Source organism: Rhinoderma darwinii, chromosome 5, assembly GCF_050947455.1.
Source record: "Rhinoderma darwinii isolate aRhiDar2 chromosome 5, aRhiDar2.hap1, whole genome shotgun sequence".
Classification (NCBI taxonomy): Eukaryota; Metazoa; Chordata; class Amphibia; order Anura; family Rhinodermatidae; genus Rhinoderma; species Rhinoderma darwinii.
Window position 1 is genome coordinate 323,206,993 of NC_134691.1, and position 26,401 is coordinate 323,233,393.

Genomic DNA, 26,401 nt, shown 5'->3' on the forward strand with positions numbered 1-26,401 from the left:
CAAGGGAAGCGCAAAAATGAGAAAAGATCTGGATTCAATCCTTGTGAAATGTCATAATCACAAAAAGAAACAAATGGTCCAAAAAAGTTTAAAATAAAACTGAACTTTTAGCCTGACCTCCAACCTAACCCTAGATGTTCTGTTAATGGCCTGGTTGAATGAATAAGGGAGATCTGGTATAACAAGAAAAAGGATGCACAGAAAATAACAAAAAAACAGGAAAACAACACTCAAATGACAGACATTAAATATGTACGTGATCGTATATTGACCTATGCTGTCCAAAAAATTGTATCCAATGCTGCAAGAAGAAAAAGCAAAAACAATGTTCCAGGTGGCGACGCGTTTCCCCTGTTTAATGGCAGGTTCATCAGGGAACCAAACAAGATACAAACAAAACAAATTAAAACAGCCAGGATGGCTGGTGTAACATGAAAAATGACATTTACCAGGCTACAGGCCACGTTCGGCCTGCAGCCTATCAGGCGAGGGGACAGGATCCCTGCGCAGGCCGGCGTGATAATGTCACTGGATCACGCCGGCCTACGCAAGGATTCCGTCGGCGTTGATGCTTTGGAGCAGCTCCGTTTGTCATGAGGTGCGTATAAAGTTTTTGTATTTGTTTAGGGCGGCACTATCTACAAGGTGGGGGGCTGTATGGAGCTATCTACAGGGGGATCTGTATGACACGATCTACAGAAGGGAGCTGTATGGCACTATCTACAAGGGGGTGGTGGGGGTGCTACCTACTGGGCGGGCTGTATGGCGCTATCTACAGAGGGGCTGTATGGTGCTGTGTACAGGGGGGCTGTATGGCGTTATCCACAGGGGGGGCTGTATGGAGCTATCTACAGGAGGGGCTTTATGGCGCAATCTACAGAAGGGAGCTGTATGGCACTATCTACAAGGGGGTGGTGGGGGTGCTACCTACTGGGCGGGCTGTATGGCGCTATCTACAGAGGGGCTGTATGGTGCTGTGTACAGGGGGGCTGTATGGCGTTATCCACAGGGGGGGCTGTATGGCGCTATCTAGAGGAGGGGCTTTATGGCGCAATCTACAGAAGGGAGCTGTATGGCACTATCTACAAGGGGGACGTGGGGGCGGTATCTACAAGGGGGCTGCATGGCACGATCTTTGGGGGGGTTGTATGGCACTATCTACAAGAGGCAGGTGGGGGGCACTATCTACAAGGGGGCTGTATGGCACGGTCTACAAAGGGGGCACTATCTACAGGGTGAAAGGGTGACACTATACAAGTGGGGTGTGACACTGTCTACAGGGGGGGCTGTATGGTAGAATCTACAGGGGGGACTGAATAGCACAGTCTTCAGGGGGCTGTATGGCATAATATGAAGGGGGGCTGTATGGCACAATCTACAGGGAAGCACTATCCACAAGGGGGGCTATGTGTGGCTCTCCGTGGTGGGGGCAGTCAAAAGTTTGCTATGGGGACCAGTCTTTCCTAGTTACGCCCCTGGCTTTAAGTCACATGAAGCACGACATACATCATGTCCAAGATATACTCTGGCAGTGCCATTGTCCGGAAAAAGCAGCCTATGATTTCTGGTTGACCTGGACGTGACACTGTGGCCCACTTGGCGCTATGGATGTTTTGCAGTCATGATGTCATTCATTCCATTCTGCCTTGACATCCCTATGGAATGATAGGTGCTCCATAGAGAGACTAACCGTTCTGTTCTTCTAGTACCAGAATAGCTATAGAGGAGCTCGGAAGCCCAGTGCAACTCGTGACCTCTTTTGTGTCACCCGACTCTCCCAATCTTATGACAAAAAAGTATCTAGAATTTAGCGAGACATTCCCAGATTCACTCCACGTGATCACCCCCTTTATGAGCCATAGCCAAGAGTTACAGCGAAGAGCGGCTCCCACTCTGGCAGACTCAGCGACTCCATGCTTGTCTATTTATTTGACTGAGCTCCAGGGAATATTACATTATCCCTAGAGACACAACATTGCATTTTGCAATAATCTGATCAGTTATTTTCAGTATAATGTGTACTACAGGTAGGACGGTTGGTATGTTCCATAATACTAGGTACGGCAATGTAAGCCCCTTGTATCAAGAGACCAGTAGAGAATCTGTAGCACAGAGATTGTAACCACAGGGCAAAGTTTAACCGATAAGCTGATCATTAAATTACCGCAGTCATCATTTTCATTGTATGTCACACTGACATTGCTGGAGTAAAACTGATAATATGATCTTTTAAGGTTGGGAAAATAGATGAGCATTGTATCTATTGTATCCATACTATTCGGTTTTCAAAAATATTCCACTGAAAATTTTGTAGATGTTAGGTCACTTTTTTAGCTAAAATCTGCGTTGATCTTGGATCACCAATTTAGAGATGTTCCACAAAAACAAGCCTACTGTAATGACGGGGGTAAGGAAACAGACAAGTGAGCCCTAATCTACCCGCCACTCAGTCCCTGCCTACTTGCAACGACCCGCCCTAGGCGACGGGGTACAACTGGGCGACAGTCCCTACGCTAAATATGTGCACGACAGACAAACAGACAAGGGTACACAGAAGCAAGGGAAAAGGGGCAGTTGCCCACGGCAACACCGAGAGCAACAAGAGTGGTGAACGAGCCGAGTCAAACCAGGAGTGTACGAGGTACCAAACGCAGAGCAGGAGAGTAGTAAGTAAGCCAGGGTCAATATTAAGCAGGGTCAAATAGATCAAGAAGCTGCAGCTGGGCCAGGAAACCAAATGAAAAGAATCACAAGCAAGGAGGAACAGGAAAGGCAGGTATAAATAGACAGAGGGCGGGAGCTAGCTGAGTCTGGCCAGGCTATGATAGGCTCTCCCACTCCTAAGCCTGCCATCCTGAGTGGTGGAAGATGGAGTCAGTCTCCCAGACATAGAAGCAGGTGCAGACTGATTACCTATGGGCGTGGATACAGAAGCTGTGCCTGGCAGATCCTTAACATCTACATTGTTGGAAAAATAAAAAAGTTACAGCTCTTGGAATGCGGCGATGCAAAAACTAGTATTTTGTTTTTTGTTTTTTTTTAAAGGGTTTTTATTTTGCTGACGTAGGAAAACATATAAAAACTTTATATATTTGGTATCCTCGTAATTGGGCTGACCCATAGAATAAATGTAACATTGTTATTTACGCCGCATAGTGAACGGCATAAATATATAACGTGAATATCTATTCTGGAATAGCTGTTTATTTTCAATTCTCCTAAATTAAAGTTAAAAAAACATAATATATTATATGCATCCAAAAATGGTGCAATTGAAAAATACAACTCGTTCCACAAAAAACAAGCCCTTATATGGCAATGTCGACGGAATTAAAAAAAAAAAGTTACGACTCTTGGATTTCAACAGTGAAAAACAAAAAAACGTTAACGTGCAAAAAGGCCTTGTCATTAAGGGGTTAAAGTTAATGAGATCCGTCAGGCATCGTTGGTATCCGTCATGCAAGGGATCTAGCACTTCGGAAAACAGAACACCGAACGTAGCCTTACCCTGATCTTGAATTGCAGGATGTCTTTAAAGTCTATTCTTTTCCAGACATAAATTCAGAATTCTCACCTCTAATATCACATCTTTTAGTGACACCCTGCTGGTTCAGTGTCTTCTCAAGCCTTATGAAGACTTATGATATACTGTACTATAGTATATTATAAAATAAATATAGTAGTGCAGACACTATTGGGTCCAAGGTACTCTAGTCCACCAGAGGAAATCATTCATGTGATTGGCAACAAAGCTTTTAAAAAATAATGCACGACCACTCTTAATTGTGTAGTAAAACAAAGACCAATAGTACCCCAAAACAGTCACCATATAGTCCTTGATACCAATTCTACACGGGCGCTCTACAGACCATATACCGGTAAGTGATTACAGTACAGTTACATACAGTAATTCACAGTTGACGTCTTTTCTATTTGGAGTCGTTCACTTTCCCTTTTCTTCTTCATTTGGCCCAGAATGCCATGACGACTAATTCTATCCACGACTCACCCCTGCAGAATTTGTTACACAAACATCTTTGGCTTTACATTCCCCACCTATTCTCTAGCCTCTACAGAAACCTGCCATTTGTAGTGCACCAGACGGTAATAATGCCCCATCTTTCTACATTAACCGGTTAAGGACTAGGCTGTTTTACAGCTAAATGACAAGAGCAAATTTCACAATTTTGCTATGCGCTTCTTTAGATGACTATAACTCAGCAGGTGAATAAAGTTCATCTTTGAATTTTACACTCTTTTTAAAGGACAGATAGGGCTTTGTTTTAGTGGCATTTGTCAGTATATATAATTTTTTTTTTTTTCTCTAAAGTGGGCAAAATTGGAAAAAAATGCAAGAATTTAACAATTGCGTCGGTTTATGCTAGCATTTTTCACACACGGTATAGACCACGGCCAAAATTCATCTCCTTTCACGTTCTTCCACTTCTCCCATGCATGGGGATACCAAATATGTGTGCCTTATTCACTGTGCGGGCATGTACCAGGGCTTGGCATAAAAGGAGGCTTTTTGGCCTTTTCGGTCCAGGAATTTTGCATTTGATTTTAGAGCCGCATACTGTTTTCTGGGGGGCCTAATGCTGCTGAAACATTAGAATCACCCCATAAATGACTTCATTCACACAAGTAGACCCCACAAGGTTTCCTTCAAGGGGTTTATCATATTTTTAGACAGTCCAGTTTTCTTCTGAAAGTTTCTTGAATAAGATGGAACAAAATAAAATCAGCACTTTTTTAGCAAATGCGTCAGTTTAGGCTAGTATTTTTCACACACACGGTATAGACCACGGCCAAAATTCATCTCCTTTCACGTTCTTCCACTTCTCCCGTGCATGGGGATACCAAATATGTGTGCCTTATTCACTGTGCGGGCATGTGCCAGGGCTTGGCATAAAAGGAGTCTTTTTGGTCCAGGAATTCTGCATTTGATTTTAGAGCCGCATACTGTTTTCTGGGGGGCCTAATGCTGCTGAAACATTAGAATCACCCCATAAATGACTTCATTCACACAAGTAGACCCCACAAGGTTTCCTTCAAGGGGTTTATCATATTTTTAGACAGTCCAGTTTTCTTCTGAAAGTTTCTTGAATAAGATGGATCAAAATAAAATTAGCAATTTTTTAGCAAATGCGTCAGTTTATACCAGCATTTTTCACACACGGTATAGACCACGGTCAAAATTAATCTCCGTTCACATTCTGCCACTTCTCCCGTGCACGGGGATACCAAATATGTGGCCTTATTTATCACATAGAGATGTAGGAGGGCGGAGGATAGAAGAAGATTATTTCACAAATCGCTTTTTTTCAAAGCTGGTTTTACAAAACTCAGCAGAGTTTCTATAACACTTCCAAAATATCTGCTCTTGAAGCAGAAATCCCAAAATATTCATCTAGGGGTATAATGGGAATTTATTTTTTGGGGTTTTCTAAAATAAGAAATTGCAGGTTAATGCAAATGGACTCTCCAGCAGATGAACTTTAGAGAATATACAAACATGACATCCACCCCCCACCCATTCCCTCCCTCACCCTTGGAGTAAAATCATGGGAAAAATAAAAACGTAATGTAGGGCAAATATATTTTCAACAAATTAACTAAAATCTAATAATTCAGAACAGTGTGGTATTTTTTAAAACATGGCTCAATGCACAGGCCTGGTTGCGAGGGACATGAGGGACAGAAATATCGGGAATCTTTGCGGTGCCCGTCTTTTCTGCAGACGCGGCACTTTTTCTGGGGGTTGCTTCTGGTTGCTGTTGGGGGAATCCGACTGATGAAGTGTCTTTCAGTCAGTCGCGTGATATCCTCAGACTGGGGGCATTCTCGGGTGTCCTGAACATCAAAAATGAGGCCTTCAATAATTTTTGCCTGGAAATCCAGGTATGTGTCTCTGCCTCTGTTTTTTTTATAGAGCACAAATGAGTTGTGGATGGCCACCTGTAACAAATAAATGGCCACCTTTTTGTACCAGGTTTTAGTTTTGCGTTTTACTAAATAGGGCTGTAAAACCTGGTCGCTTAAATCCACCCCCCCCCATGTACTTGTTATATTCGGACACGCTCACTGGTTTGTGCTTGTCCGATGTTGCCCCTCTTTCCCTCACTGCCACTGTTCCTGCGGTATGAATCGTGCTTAGCACATACACGTCTTTGCGATCCCTGAACTTGACCGCCAGCAATTCCTCAGATGCATAAGCACAGGAGTCCCCCTTTACCATGCGCTTCCCCACTAATTGCTGTGGAAAACCAATTCGGTTTTTGCGCATGGTACCACATGCCCCAGTCCTTGCAGCATGCAAATGCCTAAACAGGGGCACACTCGAATAAAAATGATCACAGTACAGGTGGTACCCCTTGTGAAGCAGAGGCTGCATTATCTCCCACACAATCTTACTGCTGGTGGAAAGATCAGGGGGGCATCCAGGAACATTTATTGTGCGGTCCCGCCCTTCATAAATCCTGTAGGCGGTGGTATATCCTGACCCGCTTTCACACAATTTGTAGAGCTTAACGCCATATCTTGCCCTTTTGGAAGGTAGATATTGGCGAAAGCTAAGTCTGCCATGAAAGTTGAGGAGGGATTCGTCCACACTTACATTCTGCTCAGGGGTGTAGAGTTGCAGAAATAAATTATTCAGGGAATTTATTAGCGGTCTTATTTTGAACAACCGATCCCGGTTTGCATCGGTACTTGGGGGGGCCTGTGCGTTGTCATTGAAGTGGAGGAACCTCATTATTGTCTCATAACGAGACCTGGGCATTACTGCAGAATATACTGGGGTGGCTTGGGCGGGTCTTGTTGACCAGTAAGACCTAATGGAGGGCTTTTTGACAATACCCATATTTAGGGTGAGCCCCAAAAAAATTTTTAATTCCTGCAAATTGGTGGGCGTCCAATCTCTGGCATGGGTGGATGAAGGTTTCTGCCTTATATATTGAGTGGCATATAAATTTGTTTCGTGGACAATCTGATTTAGGATGTCGTCCGTTATAAATAAATGGAAGTAATCCATTTGGACAAAATTTGTATTGTCCACGGTTATGCCAGGAGTGGCCGTAAATCAGTGGATTCTAGGCCCAAAAGATGGGGCAGGTGCCCATACAAGAGCCTGGACTGAAGGGACCAGGCTGTCCCGTGCTACAGCGCTACTTGGCCCTGCGCTTTCATGTTCTGCGGTTTCGACTGCATCAGGGACAACGTCCCCTGAAGATGAACCTGAAGTGACGCTGTCATCGTCACTGCCCAAAACAGGTTCCATCTCGGACGCCATCTCTGATGCGGTCTCCGACTCAGACCACAGCATGGCTTATGCCTCCTCGGCGCTAAACAACTTCCTCGCCATAACGTAACTAACACTAACACTAACTAAACAAATTTTTTTTTTTTTTTTATAAAACACACAAACTAACTGCTATATATATCTACACTACCGCTAACAAAAAAATAAACCGCTATTGCTATATATATTATATATATGTGGATATATATATAATTATATACTCCCTACCTGCCTATTCTAATAGAATAAAAGAAAGAAAGGTAGATAGATAGAAAAAAAGATAGATGGATAGATAGATTGTATAGATAGATAGAAATCTATCTATACAGAGAATGTTTTAGAGTGTAACTGTATTTTTTTGTAACTGTAACTGTAATCTTCTGGCAGCAATTCTCCCGAGTCTCTTCTTCTCCTCAAACTGAAACAATGTTTGAGGAGAAGAAAAGAGGCAGGAGATTTACTGCCAGAAAAGTCAAAATAAAACAAATTTGGTCGCTGTGATAGGTTTTCACAGCGACCACATGATCAGGGACCATCAGATTGGTCCCTGATACTCTGCCCAGTGCCCAGAGCTGTTGGTAACAGCGTGGGCACAGGGCTGTGTGCACGCGATCGCGTGCACACTGTTTTATAAGCAGGAATGCATGTGATCGCTGTGATTGGTTGTCACAGCGACCACATGTTCAGGGACCATCAGATTGGTCCCTGATACTCTGCCCAGTGCCCAGAGCTGTTGGTAACAGCGAGGGCACAGGGCTGTGTGCACGCGATCGCGTGCACACTGTTTTCTATGCAGAAATGCATGTGATCGCTGTGATTGGTTGTCACAGCGATCACATGTTCAGGGGCCAAAAGATTGACCCCTGACATTCTGCCCAGTGCCCATGGCTGTTAGCAACAGCCAGGGCATAGAGCTGTGTGCACGCGATCGCGCGTGCACAGTCTCTGAAGTGCGGCCGTATATATACTATACGCCGGACTTTAGAGACCCTGACCGCTGGCCGTATATTTACGGCCAGCGGTCGGGAACCTGTTAAAAGTGCCCACCTTTTATGTTCGACACAGTAATAGTGTCCCCGCACAGTATTAGTGCCCCCTTTAGGCCCCGCACAGCAATAGTGCTCCTCTTAGTGCCTCACACAATAACGGCGCCCTCAAACAGTAATAGTGCCCCCTTTTGGGCCACACACAGCATTAGTGCCTCTCTTAGTGTCTTACACAGTAATATCTGTATTCCCTTCTTTTCTACTCCCTCCCTATGTGGTCCCACGCAGCAGTAAAGGTCCCCCTTTGTGCCCCCCACATAATAGTAGTCCTCCTTTGTGCCCCCATATAGAGGTCATACTCTTTTGTTTTCCCTATATAGCAGTTAGGTCCTCTTTGTGCTCCCATATAGTAGTTAGGACTTCTTGGTACCCCATATGGTAGTTAGGTCCCCCTTTGTGCTCCATATAGTAGGCAGATCCCCTTTATGCTTCTATGGAGTAGTTAGGTCCCTATGTATACGTAGTTTAAATCTCCTTTATGCTCATATATAGTTGTCCGGTCCCCTTTGGGCCCCATATAGTAGTAAGTGCCAATGGTGCCCCCATATATCCTCTTTGTGCCAATGAAAAAAAGAAAAAAAACTCACCTAACCTCATTTCCACAGTGAACGGCTGGGTCCTCTGCTGGGCAGGGAGACAATGGCTTTCTAACTCCGCCATACTCAACTGCGTTAGGATCCCAGGCGACAGACGGGCTTGTTCATCCAGGGGCCGGAGAGATACATTTCATTGTAGGAACTTAGATATTCTGTTAGGGGTTTGTCTGTCATCACGATGTTGACAGAATCCAGCTAGCAAGCATCAGAATTTAGAATGCAGATCTGGATGAGAATGTAAAACTATGTGTCTCCTGTCTAGTCTGATCCTCCCCCTGCCCAGACAGTAAGTTGGTGAGCCATAGGGGCGGCTTAATTCAATATAACATACCTCCTAGTCCGTGAATTTTCCACACAGTAAGTTAGCAAGAATGGAGTGGGGTTGTACATGACTGCAATTTTGTAACGAACTCTGAACTCTAATCATTACTCTAATGCTTTTAATGTAATAAAAATGATAACTTTATTAACTAGTAAAAAGACTAGCCCCATTTCTGGGAGACATGATATCCTTCGTCAGGCAGGTTTCTGACTGTATAATTAGATTTTTTTCTAAATAAAGGTATCCTGCTCATAATGCTCGTGTGTCTGAACTTGTTTCCTGCTGTATATATAAATATGCGGTGTTAGCAGTTTACTTATTTTGCGTTCTGCTTGTTGATCATATTATATTATCCAGATTTGATTATCGCTTGACCTTGATATCTCTTATCATTAATAATCTGGACTGTGGACATAATAAATTGTAATTTGGGAAAGTAGAGCATTTTATAATTCAGTCTTTTTATATCTTGTTCTTAAAGCGAACCTTAAGGACAGCAGTATATTGTGGGGACAGGTCCGCTCCCCTATAAGCCCAAACGGCAGAATTTTTTTTTGTTTCGTTCGGCTAATAGGAGCTATCAAAGAATTCTCCAAAATCATAGTTATGAGTCTGGTGTATTCATGTGGGGAGCGCTCCCCTTGTCCCTCTCACCAGTAATTGATAGCTGGCTCCCATGTATGCAGATACACGGCTTAGGACTCTCTTCTATGCCTGAGCGATAGGTCCATTTGGGGCCAGAATTCTGCACAGGTGTTTCTTCGTTACCTGTTTTTGGTTTGACTCTGTGTCTGGTTACTTTTTCTGCAAGAGTGCCGCCTGACTTGTCCCCGGCTTTCACACTACCACGTCTCTGTCTCATCTTTGTTCTGAGCTACATATCTCTAGCCTGACTTCATGTTAGCGGTTAGACTATTCCTTTGGGTTCCCGCTAAGAAAACCCATACCTCTGTGAAAGAATGGAGAATCCTAAGACTCCGCACCGTGGTTTAGCTTACAGAAACCCCATTAATAACCCAGTGGCTACACCACCTGTCTGTTGGCCTCCTTGATAATGCAACTTGCATCAGTAGCGGTTCGAAGGGTAGGTGAAGTAGGCAGTCGCCTAGGGCACCATTGAGGGGAAGCACAATTTATGGATTAAATCAAAAGTAATGTTCCGCCACTAGATTGGTGGGGTGGAATGCAACAGGGGACAATAAAATAAATGATTGTCCATGCAACAACTATCATGCTCAACTTTAGGGACCGAGGGTGAAGACTTTCCATATGCATTGTAATAGTGTTATGTAGCCCGCATAATATTGCCATTGCCTTGTCCACTCCCACACCAAACTTCTTTTAGGTTGGAGTACTCACTGGTAAATGGTTGGAATCAATCTTTTACCTATTTATAATGTGTTTTTTTTTTTAATAATCAGGTGGCTTTATTTGCTCATTGTGATTATTCCTTTTTTTGTACCAGGGAATACCACTAAAAGAGCTGGACTCCTTGTCATTTGATATGATCTTGATGAGTCCTCCCTGCCAGCCGTTTACAAGGTAAGTTGAAGGTTGGGCTAAGATTCGATCTACAATTAAAGGGGTTGTTCCACCTCAGAAAAACATGGCTACTTTCTTCCAGAAACGGCGCCACACCTTTCCATGGGTTGTGTCTGGTATTGCAGCTCAGCTCTATTGAGGTAAATGGGGCTGAGCTGCATTACCACACACAACCTGTGCTCAGGTGTGGCATTGTTTTTGGAAGATAGCAGCCACTTTTTTAATATGCTGATTATAAACGATTAGATAATGAGTGTTTACACACAGAGATTTTTCTTGGTTGTGGTTGAAAATACCTGTAATAATTGTAGCATTTAATTTAAAGGGGACCTGTCGGCTCTCCTGAAAAGTCAGTTTTAGTAAATGCTTGCTTTCTACATATAATAACAAAACTGGAGCATTTTTTCTTTAGGATTTCGGCATTGTGCTATTCCTTAGTTATTCCTCCTGGGAATGTATGAATACATTGACAACTGGGCACTACCATTCTCCTTGTCAAAAGGGCGTGTCCCTACACAGCCTGACACTCTCACCACTGATTGGACAGTGTCAGAATGTGTAGGAACACACACCATTGACAAAGGGAATGGTTACACCCAGTTGTCAATTTATTCATATATTTTAAAGAGGAATAACAGAGGAACGGAACAATAAACCTTCTAAGACAAAATGCTAAGGCATGAGAAATATATGTAAGACTGTTACACACATCTAGTTTCGTCCGATGTATACCTCAGACGGAAGACTGTAACGTGTTCCACTCTACATACAGTGGCATATATGTCGCCCATTGATTCCCATCGTAACAAAACGTATACCGAGTAAATTACATTCTTTTTTACTGTATAAAAAATTACAACGATATCTGACCAGCAAATGTCAAAAGGACATTATTTCGGCATCCACTGGGTGGGTGCATGAGGCCCTATGGGTACCTTTTGGCATATGCACCAGTAGCTTTCCTGGCGCATACGCCGTTCATATTAATATATCGAGATGTGAACACAGGCTAAGAGAGCCAACAGAAAAAGAAAATCTTTCCTGAACTAGATTAACCCGTTAGTGACCGCCAATATGCCTTTTCACGGCGCTGCATCAGGATAAAGTAAACAGAGCAGGGAGCGTCAAATCTCCCTGCTCTCAGCTGCCAGACGTAGCTGAGGGCTGGGGGCGTCCCTGCTCTGCCGGGTGAGATCGATATTAGTATCGATCTCACCCGTTTAACCCCTCAGATGCGGTGCACAATAGCGAGCACCGCATCTGAGTGGTTTTGGAGAGAGGGAGGGAGCTCCTCCTCATCCTACCGACACCCGGCGATAAGATCGCCGAGCGTCTGTGTCTCCAATGCCAGCCGGGGGCCTAATAAAGGCCCCCAGGTCTGCCTGGAGCGAATGCCTGCTAGATCATGCCGGAGGCATGACCTAGCAGATGCCTGTCTGTTTTAAACGGACAGGCATAATACACTGCAATACAGAAGTATTGCAGTGTATTATAATAGTGATCGGAGGATCGCATAGTGAAGTCCCCTAGTGGGACTAGTAAAAAAGTTAAAAAAAAGTTTAATAAAGTTAATTTTAAAAAAAGTGTGAAAAAAAATGAAAAACCCACTTTTTCCTCTTACAAAATGCTTTACTATTAAAAAAACAAAATAAATTGAAAAAGTTACACATATTTGGTATCGCTGCGTCCGTAACGACCCCGACTATGAATCTATTACATTATTTAAGCCGCACGGTGAACGCCGTAAAAAATGTAATAAAAAACTATAGAAAAATTGCTGTTTTCTGTGAATCCTGACTTTAAAAAAATGCGATAAAAAGTGATCAAAAAGTCGCATCTACTCCAAAATGGTACCAATAAAAACTACAAGTCTTCCCGCAAAAAAAAAGCCCTCACACAACCGCATCGGCGGAACAATAAAAACGTTACGGCTCTTCAAATATGGAGACACAAAAACAAATAATTTTGAAAAAAAAGCGTTTTTACTGTGTAAAAGTAGTAAAACATACAAAAACTATACAAATTTTGTATCGTTGCAATCGTAACAACCCGCTGAATAAAGTTATTGTGGTATTTATATCACACGGTAAACGGCGTAGACTTAAGACGTGAAAAAGTGTGGTGGAATTTCAGATTTTTTTCTATTCCCCCCCCCCCCCCCCGAAAAAAAGGTTAAAAAAGTTAATCAATAAATAATATGTCCCCCAAAATGGTGCTATTAAAAAGTACAACTTGTCCAGCAAAAAACAAGACCTTATACGGCTATGTCGACGCAAAAATAAAATCGTTATAGCTCTTGGAATGCGACGATGGAAAAACGTAAAAAATGGCTTGGTCACTAAGGGGTTAAGGAAAAATCGAGATATCAGTATTCACATGTGGCACTGTATATAGGAATCTAGGTTTCCACATGACCGTTATATTATTTCCGTCACTGTGTATTCTTTTTCCTTTCAGGATTGGCTTGCAAGGCGATGTGTCAGACCCAAGGGCAAAGAGTTTCTTGTATGTTTTGGAAATCCTTCCAAGGTGCTGCGTCTTCTCTTTATTTTGATCAAACTTAGATTATTCTTGAACCAAATACCATTAGTCTGTTAACTTTATAGCAGCGTCGTGCCGCGGAATTGTATCATAAATATGTATGATTGATTTACATAGCAGGGACACTTATTTTCCAGAGACCTTGAACTAAGAGAATAAAACAGTACTATTTATTAAAATTAATTATGATGAATTAAGGAACTTTTAAATAAGTCATAATGTCAAGTAGTTTTCTAATGTAATATGGAATGTATAAAAGAACTGAGATATATATATATATATATATATATATATATATATATAATATACTAGTCCTTCTCAATGAATTCGAATATCAAAAACGTAATTTATTTAAAGAGACTCTGTCACCACATTATAAGTGCCCTGTCTCCTACATAATATGATCGGCGCTGTAATGTAGAAAGCAAAAGTGGTTTTTATTTTGAAAAACAATAATTTTTGACCAAGTTATGAACAATATTAGATTTATGCTAATTAGTTTCTTAATAGACAACTGCCTCGTTGCGGGACAACTGTCCCGGACTGTAATCTTTTTTTCAGTGCGGGACAGTAGTTCCACAGCGAGGCAGGGACTCTTAGCGTTGTACATAACTATGATGCTATGAGCCCGGCTCCCTGCAGTCTGTTCGGTCCGGGACTTGCGGCCGAAATACGTTCCGTCCATTACGGACCGAACATGCTGGTGTGAATCCGGCCTTAATCAGATTTTTCTTTTTCAGAAAATAATTGAAACTGTTTAAGCTTTATTACAGTCTATCATTATCCTTTCTGGTTCTGCCATAACATTTTACTTATCACTTCCCAATACTATTATTTAAAATGTAACATCCATTTGGAAGCCACTTTCTATAAACAATCTCTATAACACTCACCATTTTGTTTCATAATATTTTCAGACTGCAGAACGCTCCCAGTTATATTCTTCTGGAGAATGTGAAGGGATTTGAGTCCTCAGAAGCACGGTAATATTTATCTCAACTCATGACTTGTAGCTTTTTTGGCCTCAGGGATGGTTTTTCTGGGGTAGCAAATCGGGCAACTTTCCTTTTTCCTTGGGGGCCCCTTAGGAGGTGACCCCTCGACCAACCTGAGAGTGGGATGGAAAAATTGTTACAATGGTCGGGTCGAATGCTTATTTATACTGATGATTTGTACGACAATCGAGAGAACTAAGTTGTTGTTAAACTGTATTGCAGTATTATGTAGGAACTGTAAGGGCCTGTTCATATCTGTGTTGGAGGCTCCGTTAGGGGCCTCCATCGCAGCTCCGGCCAAAAATACTGCGCTATTGTTTCCGGTAAACTACTGCCACCCAAGACAGGATCCCGACGGAACCCATTAAAGTCCAAGGGTTTCATCGGGCACCAGTGGTATCTGTCATACAACCGGCACTTCCAGTATTTTCGTTCTGCTCCTCTGAAGGAGCAAAACAATGGAAAGACCAATGCAGGTGTGAATCTGCCCTAAGTCAGTATTTTGTGGGCTCTTTAAGGAGCATTATTTGGGCACTACATGGTGGTAATATTTGGGCTGTATGGGAACAATGTGTGGGGAGTATTAAAGGGCTGGTCCGACAAAAAACAAAACATGTTTAGTGGTGTCAAAATGTGAAATAGAGCAACTTACTTAAATACTGTTCTTTTTAAAACTGCCCGGATCGCTAGATTGCAGCTGGGGTCACGTGGTCCTGGAAGTTCGGAGGCTTTCAGGTAATCTGTGATGAGTCGTCACAGTCTCACATAGCATGGAGCTTTTCTCCTCTCCCTCTGTGACGGGCACGTGACCAGTGACGTGCTGAAAGGACTGGTTGTCTGACTCGGATCATTAGCTAAGCCAGCCATCTGGCTTAGCTAATGAACTGAGTCCAACAGCTAGCCCCTTCAACACGTCACTGGTCATATGGCAACAAAGGGAGTGGTAATAAGCCCGCTGATACCGGAGGCTGTGACAATGTGGCACAGCTTACCTGATAGCATCCGAACTTCCAGGACCACGTGACTGCGGCTCCAGTCTGTGCAGTTTTGAATATAACAATATATTAAAAATTTGCTTTATTTGACATTTTTAAACCACTGAACATGTTTTTTTGTTGTCAGACAACCCCTTTAATTAGGCATTGTATGGCAGTATTACTTTGACACTGACAACTAAATAGCATTTATTGAATTAAACTAATCCGACATAAAAACAATACATATTCAGCATTCCCGTAAACGAACAACCCGCAGAATAAAAGATAAATCTAATGTTGTCTTCATTTGTAAAGTGCCGCCACCTTGTCTCCACAGACAGTACGGCGCTCTGGTCCCAACATGGCCGCTGATGGAGGGGCATGTGACCTCCATTGAATAGCACTGCGCGCGGATTCATGTCACTTAAGTGACTTTATGTGCTGTTTATAACACATTTGGAAAAACAAAGATAAAATGACCAACGCCTTTAACGTGTAACTAAACTTCCAAAAACTTTTGACATGTCAGAAGTTTTGATCGTTGGAGTCCAAGCACTGAGACCCCCTCCGATCGCTAAAACAAAGCTGCAGAAGCGCCAGGGTGTGCGCGGTTCCACTTAATTTCTGATCAGTTTTCCTTGGAAAGCCGAGCAGGCAGTGTACGGACTCATAGACTTACTATTGAGCCCGTACGCCGCTCCGAGGAAAGCTGAAACGAAGCGGCACATCGCTCACCTGTGCGCTTCTGACGCTTGGCTTTAGCGTTTGCTGGGGGTCTTAGTGCTCGGATCTCCACCGATCAAATCTTCTGACATGTCAAGTTCTTTAAAAGTTTTGTTACACTTTAAAGCCAATTTATAAATTTTGGGTCCACTTGAGACTCAAAGAATTCTCACTGCTTGCCGCCAAAGTGGTCAGCTATTACCTTCAACGGAGCCGCTACCTAAGCACTTGTATTTGCCACGTTGCCACTACGAGTACAATAATACCTTGTTATTGTGCCCATTGAAATTGTTTCCAATGAATGCCTCTGGTCCGCCAAGAGACATGCTGGTTCCAGCTCACAGCTTTTTCTAAGGCCTCATGCACACGACCGTAGCCATGTGCACGGCCGTGATTTTCAGGTCGGCCGACAGCGGAGTGTCACACGCGAGCCGCCCGCAAATCGGGGGCCGTGCACATGGCCGCGTCCATTATTTCCTATGAGCCTGGACCGCAGAACACGACTGTAATAAGACATGCCCGTTCTTTCTGCGGTCCAGGCTCCTGGGCCATGCACGGACTGTGGAAACCATGGTCGTGTGGCTGGCCCCATAGGAATGAATTGGGCCGAAATTCTGCCGTGGATTTTCGGGGGAATTGCGGCCGCAAAAGCACGTTCGTGTGCATGGGACCTTAGCCGTCATTCACACGAACGTGTTTTTGAGTCCGCAATTCACCCGCAAATCTGCAGGTGAATTGCGGACCCATTCACTGCTATGGCACCATGCACACGACTGTGGTTTTCACGGTTCCTTCCAGGACCGCAAATATGATCCAAAGAAAATCAGGACATGTCTTATTACGGGCCGCAAATTTGCTACGGACTTGTCAATGGGCCCGTGGAGACTGCGGATACACCTCCATGTGACATCCGTAATTTTGCAGATTTGTGGAAGTGTTGCTAAGCAACGATAGGAAGTTTTCCTTGCACTTTTTTATATGAACCGCATTTTGCAGATGACACATGGATGCACTACGGATGATAATTCATCCGCAAAATACGGACCACGGTCCGGGAATTTGCAGACCAGAAAAACACTACGGCCGTGTACATGAGGCCTAAAATAGGCGTCCCAAGCAGTGCACACCCCTCCATTATCTATATGTGTCTGTAGGCTTACTAATAGAGGTCGTATAAATGAGATATTATTGCATTAGGATATGTGTACTGGAGGACTGTCCTACCATGTCTTGCTATAGCTGTGTCCACTCTCCCGTTGTTTTGAATTAGGAAAAAAAATCTGCGCTATATAATCGCAAGTAAACACCACGCAGAGGGTCTAGGAACATCACTATCGTATAATTGAGGCCATAAATATCCATAGATTAGAAGCTATAATAGAGAATCGTTTACAGCGTCATCCAGCAGTGGTCATAAATGATAGAGAATGGATGCAGCAGAGGATATAGGAATTTGTGAAAAGAAGCCGCCATCGATGTGTGCTGGATTGTGGCCATTGCTATGACTATGCCAGAGATCTTTGTAAGTTGTACAATGAATTGTCGGGAACCACACAAGGGACTGGAGTCTGCAGAGAGAAACAGGGATTCTGGGGGAGTGCAAGACATTCAATCTAGAGGTCTAATGGAAAGGACTAACATAGGATGCAGCCGAGCAATTATGATAAACTTCCGAAACCTTCGTACACGTTCTTCTCATCTTCCGACGTGTCCTAGAGAAGATGGCAATGCTGGAGTTCAACGTGCTACGACCACCACTGATCACTAGTACAAAGAACCCATGGTTTTCAGCGATTTTCACATCTCTATCAGGCTCTTTAGGTTCAAATCAAGAGCAGGGGGCAATAAGTTAAAGGAGAGTCCAACAGCATAGTGCACAGGTCCCTTCGAGGGGTCCCAGCAACTGGTCCGCCGACCGTGCTATCTTATTACATATCTTTGATATATGCCGGACGTGCACAGAGGTGTTGCCTTTACAGAGGACCAATCAACACAAAATCTGCCCCACCAATTAAAGGGGCATTCCCAACGTAAATGGTCCATAACCTTTCAACAAACTTTGCAGAAATCAATAATACAAATGAATAGAAGAACTCTTACACCACTACATTACTGGTGTACTTTAGCCAATATTTTGTGCCAAAAGAATGGCCAACGCTATGAATAAATCTGGTTCTTTTTACGACCCTTCGCCACGACTACTTTCCAAAAATGTCTAGTGAGGCATAAAAAGTGTGTAAAACACATAATGAATTTGGCGCATCAGCATATTTTTGGGCGCATTTTGAGACAGAATTCTTCCGGATTCTTTTGTAAATTTCCCCCAATGTGTGTGTGTGATACTTTTATTTATATATATATATATATACACACACAATTTTATTTTTTTATCTCCTTCCAGAGACTCCCTGATCAGAACATTAGAGAGTTGTGGCTACGTTTATCAAGAGTTCCTCCTGTCACCACCTTGTGTAAGTAGAGTTTTCGTACCATGTAGGCTGTTTTAGCGCTTGCACAGTTATTTTGGGTTTAATATTTTTCTTTTTTATGGTATTTGGTGTCTCCATATTTACAAAAACAACTTGTTTAGGTGGCTGACACCCAGAATCCCCGAAAATAATGTTCACTAAAAATATTCTATTTTTTACATGTATGATATACATTTCTAAAGGTGGCCATACACATTAGATGTATGTCGGCTGAACCCGCCGATTCCAGCGGGACCGGACATCTATCTAATGTGTGTGGGGGTCGTCCCGTCTCTCTCCCAACAGCAGATGTCAACATGCCGCGTCTTTTTTTCGTTATTAGATAAGCGACTGCTAGAGGAGTCTGGCAGCAGCTTTCTCCCTGAGAAGACATGCGCGCTCAGACGAGCCGAGCGTGCATGTGTGTGGGAGAGTTATCTAAAACGTATCGCCAGCCTTAGAGTCTGGAGGCTTCTTAAATGCAGTTGCTGAGGGGGCAATTGTGGTTCTGGTCTTGCAGCACAGGAGCCATAGAGCCTCAATGGGGACAAGGACTAATGTGATTGCATTCTATATGGAAAACGTTGTTATTCCTACACAAATAAGTAAAAATACAATAATTATTCCAGTTTCAACAAATAAAGGTTATTCGTTACACAATTTTCACATAGGCTATGTGGCACCACTGTGTGTACACCACTGAGCGCAACTGTGTGTCCATCAGATGGCCAGGACAGATATTTATCCTCCGGAAGTAAACAATTCCTATTGAATGACTGCAAGCAGAGATCTTGTAAACCATGAGAAATTAAAGGGGTTTTCCCACGAGGGACATTCATGACATCCACAGGATATGTCCTAAATGTCAGATAGATGCGGGTCCCACTGCTAGGACCTGCACCTACCTCTAGAACGGGGCCCCCTAAACCCGTTCTACTTCTTTGTGTCCCGGCTGATTTCCGACCATGAAGGAGAAAACCACGTTGCCCGCGGAGCTTCGCTGTTTCCGTAAGCCCCATAGAACTGAATGGTAGTTACAGAAACAGTGTAGCTCGCTTGCTACGCTGTTTTTGTAACTCCCGACCATGTAATCCGTAGGTGGCCGGGAGGCAGCGCGAGCACAAAAAGCTAGGACGGGGTTTAGGGGGCCCCGTTCTAGAGATAGGTGGGACCCGCATCTACCTGACATTTATGACATGTCCTTCATGGGAAAACGCCTTTAATACAGAAAGTATATTTGAAAATTGTATAACTTTTCACTATATAAAGAATAATCCTTATTTTCTGAAACCAGAGTTTGCCTTTCAATAAAAAATCAAAGGGCTTTTCTGCTTATTCAAAAAATTAGCCAAGGTATGAGGGATGCATTAAAAAAAAAGAGCCATTACTCACAAATCCCTGACGTTCCATCGCTGCCGGTTCGGTCCACCCTGCCGCTCTTTGTTGACATGGCTGCAGCGATCACATGACTGTATAATCACGTGATCGCTGCAGCCAATCATTGGCCTCGGTGATCCTGTGCCGTATACCCACTGAGACCAGTTAGGAACACCGGGGATCTGTGCGGTGAATAATGGCTCTTACTAGTGTATACAAACAGATGTGGTATTACTTATATCTTCCAAAATGATTCCTAATATTTGGACAAGAGGTGCATTATATCTAAAATAAATCTATAAATACTTGTTTTCTTATGCATTTACTCTAGTTGTAAAGACAAATAGCCACGTTTTTATGGTAAGCTTCTCATTAAATCTTTGACTATTTTAACATTTTACAAGCTCGGCATCCCGAATTCAAGGCTGAGATACTTTCTCATTGCAAAGCTTCAAACGGAACAATTTGCATTCCCGACCACCAATAAAGTGAGTAGCCAACTTTTTTATTTTTGGGAAAAACTCACATATTTGTCTTAAATTAAAAGGTTATGGACTGCTTTTCCCCTGAATTTTTGATTCCTAAATACAAAGGTAAAGGCTGTAAAAAAAATTGATGCTGTGTTTTGTTTTTTTGTTAATGTAATGTATGTGTTTTGGCATATTAAACATTTTTCTAGTATCATTTTAAAAGAAAATGTATTGTGTTTTAGCACTGCAGCATCTTTGTGTGCACTATACAAAATAGCGGTATACTATGCACTAGCTGAATCCGTCATTGAGCTGGACTGGTGGCCTCTGACACACAATCTTACCCTAATACCGATCAAATCCAACACCCCCACAGACGAAAAGCCTGAAACTAGAGCAGCTTGCAAACTGAATATCGGGGGTATGAAAATGAATGAAGGAATGAAGATTACAGTTATTTTAATGCCTGATAGATGGGGGTCCCAGCCTGGTAAACGCCCAATCTGTTTAATGGGAGTTACGCAAACAGCAGCTCACAGGAACTAAAAAGTTTTTCTGATCAGGCGTTTGGTAATTCTTGTGTCAAGCCCTATAAAAGTTGTACTGGCAGCCATATTGGTTGCTAACCGGAAATAGATAAAATCAGCTGGTGATTTTTTAATGTATTTTTTATTTTATTTTTTACTAAAAATGTATTTGATTTGAATTTTTTATTGGTTGCTAAAGCTAAGATAACAAAACTATGTTCAGGGTCAGTGGCTGCTTTTTTTTGGTGGAGTGGACCATTAAATTGGTTCTTTGCTTTGGACAATCCCTATTTGTTGTAAGGGTCCCTTGACAATAAGCTGATAACAAAGTCCCCCTCTGTTATGACCCTCAGCGATCAGCTGTAATCTGTGGGGAAACTTGTTAATAAGTGAATAAATCCCCTGCAGCGCCACCACAGGGGAAATTAGGAATTACACAGTACCGATTCAAGTCAATGGGTTATTTGTGTAATACAGGACAGGTCCTCCAAAGTGAAAAATGCTCTTTATATCCACTCTGGCCAGGAGATGGGGATCCAGAAACGAGGACCCCCCCCCCCCCCCCTCTATTAACTCAGAATTCCCTATTAGGCTGTAGGAAAATGTGTTTTCTAAATCAGACAACTTCTTTAACCCCTTCATGCTGCCAATATGTAGATTCACGTCATATGCCCCGTGTAGCCATGATGTAAATCTACAGTCCTCTTCTTCTGCCAGTGTAGCGCTAAGAGCGCTCTGAAGCTCTGCGCTATTTTCTTCGGTAAACCCTGCCGGATCTGCGACTGAGGCCACGAACAGAGTCCGACGCAGATGTGAACAGAGCCTTAGCTAGCTTAAAAACTCAAAAAAATGTTATATATATATAGCACACAAGAAAAGGGCGACAGCACACTGCGAACGCTAATGCCACTTAAGCTACTGAATATAAATAAATATGCATTACTGCTAAGTCTACTTATAATAGGGAGGTTCTTAGCGCACATTTTGATCAAATTGTGTGAGCCCACCTGCCACGACAAGGCGACCTCTATGAGGTGGGAACCTACGCTGCACATACACCCAGAACTGGGACTAAACCTACATATTCTTGGGGATGGTAGGAACCAGCATTAAACTAATTAAAATCACCCAGGGCAGAATGGGAGGAGTGCAAGATCAAAAAATGGAGGCAGTCACTAACCCCACATATATGGATCACATAAACACCACAAGAGTTTGAACAGCACATTCCAACAAAATGAAACAAAACATGTATACAGGTGAAAGAACAACCGTGACTGCAAATTTATACTGCGCACAAGAAAATGGCGACAGCACACTGCGAACACCAATGTAACCTAAACCGCCAAATATAAATAAATATGCATTACATTTTTTGTTTTAATAAGATCCGTGAAGAGTTTCCGGGCACTGATACATCAGGGCACAGTTGTTCCAGCAGTGCCCCATTCTTGGAAGAGAACTTACAGACAGATGTAGAACAGAAGAGTCTTCCAAGCGACAAACCATGCCCAGAAGGAGATATTCTATACAAACTAGAAACTGCTGAGGAGCTTAAGAAAAAAAAGAATCAGGACAATGACTCCTCTGTACAAAAGCTGCAGGACTTTCTGGAAGAAAATGTTGACATCAGTCAGTACCTTCTGCCCCCAAAGTCTTTGCTGAGATATTCTTTGATTTTGGATATTGTTAAACCAACATGTAGAAGGTCAACTTGTTTTACCAAAGGGTGAGTGTGTTTACCAAGTACTTGTTTTTACAAATTGCCCTAGGGCAAATCAATTACCTATTGTCCACTTCACCAAGTATTAGCCCCAATACCCCTGAGGACGGTGGGGTGGCCCTGTCCGTTCATGATTTATTCAGAATGATCCTCTGCTCCCCCATATATTGAGCAGCCGGCTATAGGTGTGCACTGTAGGTACATATATATATATAAGTAATTTGTACTGTATCGCTGCCACAGATATCCAATAGAGAGCTCTGTACTGAATCCATCAGCTCCAATATATGATACACTGATAGTTATACAATGAGGCAGGGATAATCAAGGACATTTCAATTGGTGGTGAAGTGTTGTTTTGAGTTTTATTTTGGTTTATTACAAATTCCGTTTTATATCATTTTTGGTGTAGTGGACAATAGGTAATTTTTTTACCCTAGGGCAATTTGTAAATATAAAAGTTATATATACCCTACCAATGATGTGGGGTCAACTGTGAATCATGTTTGTATAGCAATTATTCTTGTATAGGGGAAAGGGCCAACTGATCCCTACAATTTAACCTTCGAGTACCATTTAAGAAATTATAAATAGATGTAATCCACATCTCGTTTTGGCCTTCCGTCCGAGGTATATGTCATGAAGACTCCCGACATATACCTCCAACGGAAGGCTGCAACGTATTCCACTGTAACAAATATAGTGCGATACGTCGCCCAGGTAATCCGGCCCTGGGGAATCTCCTGACGTCACTGTCTAAATATTGACAGTGACTTGAGGAGCTTCTCCGGGCCAGAGTCCCCGGATAGAGGCTGCATCAAACACTCTGCCTGGGGACTCCGAGGAATTGCTCTGCCTGAGGACTCCGGCCGTGGGTAAGCTCCTGATGTCACTGAAGTTTCCATCCTTCAAAAAAAAAAAAGTATACAAAGTTTAGCAGCCTGACAGAGGCCAAAAAGGACACTCTTTTGCCCTCCGCTGGGCTAATGGAGCCCTATGATCATGTTTATCGTGTACATCGGAAGCTTTCCTGACGTACACGATAAACATCGTTAATAAACGTCATGGGCGATTTCTGGTCTTAAGCCTGCAGAATTGTGAATGCAGCTCTGGAGTATAATACAGGCTGTATCTAGGATAAATAATGTAATGGATTTACAAAGTTACTCAAATTTGTATATAGATTTTATGTGATATTACTACCACTCAGCAGTTTTTGATGAGACTTACGTTCTCTAATAAATTGAAGGAATATTTCCTAGACTAGGGTGGATGACCACAAGGTGCACATATTTTTTAATGTGGTGCCTAGAGTACCTTGACCTGGCTTTAAGGGATGCTAAATGGCCTTCTGAAGGGGTGTTTTTCTTTTTTGGGGTTTTTCTTTAGATATGGACATTACGTGGAAGGAACCGGTTCGATTCTTCAGTCGGCAACAGATGTAGAGGTTTGGATTTCCAGCTTTATGATTGTATTCCTATAATTGTATGATCCTCATAGAGCCAGCTTATTATCTACTGTTGTATAATACTAATTATAAAAGTTGATAATGCATTTCAGATACCCTGCCACACAAATGGTCAGAAAACAGCATTTCATATTTAAAGAGACAGTACACTCCGTTCCACAGGATAGGCTAATGGCAAACCCTATATTAAATTATATTACATTACACACGTTATTCCTAATAAACCCATAAGAGTACCTTCAACCTGAGCAGTCCAGTAACACGGACTGAGGTTTGCTATGAAATGTTGTTCTACATTATTTTATATTATAGGGAACCTGAGGATTATAGAGATGTGTGTGTATATATATATATATATATATTGTTCTGAAGGCTTTGTCTGGTAGGTAAAGATGTAATGGATTGTAATTAACGTACGGTTTATTGACCCAAAAGAGAATATCTGTTTTTCTTAAGCCCCCATGCACACGACCGTAAAAATTGTCCGTTATTGCGGACCCTAATATGGACCCATTCAGTTCTATTGGCCGTGTGCATGGGGCCTTACTTCCAGTTCATTTTATGGTTCGGATTACTTCTAAAAACACTTTAGAGTACATTAAAAATGTGAAAAACATTTTTTAAAAACCTTCTGTGCTGAGAAATGATCATTTGAAGTTAGAGGCCCAAAGCCTGAGGCTGCACTACTGGGAGATTCTGATGACCACATGTCCCCTTCTGATTTGTCAGGTTGCTCAGTGTTGTCAGGGAGACCTTGAGCGGATTCAAATGACTAAATACAACAATATCTACTTCCTACCTGACTTGCGGGCACTTATGAGTATATGTGGGGGCAGCAATGTATTTAGTCATCTGAATCCACACAAGGTCTCCAAGACAAGGAATCCTATGTCATCCAAAGATTACAGCAAAAGATGTAGTATTTCTTACTGAGGATTATTAAGTTATATTTAAAAAATATATATTTATCTTAACATATAAGGAGGTTTTCCGAGTATCCTAGTTACTTCACGGCTATATAGTTACTTGTAATACATGGATGGGAGCCTCTCCATTCTGGGTCATGGAAAGGGGACCCCCTTCTCTTATGTCCATATGACCTAATCGGACATATGGACAGGGGTTGTTCTGATGGTAAGTACCCATATGGGCCTTGTAATGGTTGCCATTAGTGGCTTTCAACTTTGGAAATACGGCATGTTTAAGACCGAAATATTTCGGAAGTGATGGTTACAGAAAAAAACACTGGGACTTTTTCTGTTAACACCTTCCCGACCGCCCACTGTCTTTTGACGTCGCTGCAGATGAAGCTGATGAGCGCTCGTGTGAGCACTCATCCTCTAAGCAGGAGCTGTTACTAACAACTCCTGATCTTAGAGCAGCCTCCTGAACACAGCTGGGGTCGGCAAACATTCGGACCCCAGCTGTTTAATACTTTGATTGCCGCGGTCCGTGACCGCGGCATGATCAAAGGGAATTCCCCTCTTTGATCGCATCACCGGGATTCCAGTGATGCGATCAAACACTGGGGAATCCCTCTGCAGTCAGCCCTGGGGACCTACAAAGGACCCCAGGGCTGTGTGTTCCGTGTGCCTGCTGTTCGGGCACACCATGTGCTGCCCGATCAGCAGCCTGTGTCATAGTGACACAGTGTAATGTATTAGCGTACAGAAGTATGCTAATACATTGCAAGTAAAAAATAAAGTTACAAATAAAGTTATCCCTTGATGGGATTAAAAAAAAAAAAGTAACAAAACAAATAAATAAATAAAAAAAGTCCCAAAAAGAGTCTTTATTTTGCATTAAATACATTTTATTGCCCCTACACTAAATAAAAACAAAAAACCTACCCATATTAGGTATCTACACGACCGTAATAACCTGAAGAATTAATCTAATGGGTTATTTAGCGTGAAACGTGAATGGGATAAAAAAAAAATTTACCCCCAAACTGTGGGGAAAAAAAAATACTGTTTCTCTCGAATAAAAAAGGCCTCATACAGCCACGTCAATGAAAAAATAAAAAAGTTATGGCTGCTGAAACGCAGAGAGGCAAAAACAGAAAAATTGAGCTGGTCATTAAGGTATTTTCAGGCCCGGTCATTAAGGGGTTAACCCCTTCCCGACATTTGACGTACATGTACGTCATGGAAAGCATTGACTTCCCGCAAAATGCCGTACATGTACGTCAAATGTTTGGCACCGGCTCAGAAACTGAGTCGGTGCCATCATCACCGGATCTCAGCTGTATCTTACAGCTGACATCCGACTGTAACGGCGGGGACCGAAATTTGCTTCGATCCTCGCCATTAACCCCTTAAGTGCA

The 26,401-nt window shown here is 42.6% G+C and overlaps 1 protein-coding gene across 3 annotated transcripts in view; it reads left to right on the forward strand.

The window, feature by feature from the left end:
* Positions 1-26,401, forward strand: part of TRDMT1 (tRNA aspartic acid methyltransferase 1) — a 59,150-nt gene that overhangs the window by 25,006 nt on the left and 7,743 nt on the right. For 2 of the 3 annotated variants that reach the window (XM_075827599.1, XM_075827600.1), the window contains 7 exons: positions 10,730-10,806; positions 13,264-13,335; positions 14,265-14,330; positions 18,444-18,513; positions 20,292-20,375; positions 22,273-22,613; positions 23,997-24,054. In XM_075827599.1, the coding sequence (XP_075683714.1) occupies positions 10,730-10,806; positions 13,264-13,335; positions 14,265-14,330; positions 18,444-18,513; positions 20,292-20,375; positions 22,273-22,613; positions 23,997-24,054 (768 nt within the window). The remainder of the gene's footprint in view (positions 1-10,729; positions 10,807-13,263; positions 13,336-14,264; positions 14,331-18,443; positions 18,514-20,291; positions 20,376-22,272; positions 22,614-23,996; positions 24,055-26,401) is intronic. The other variant, XR_012847772.1, reaches the window with a different exon arrangement.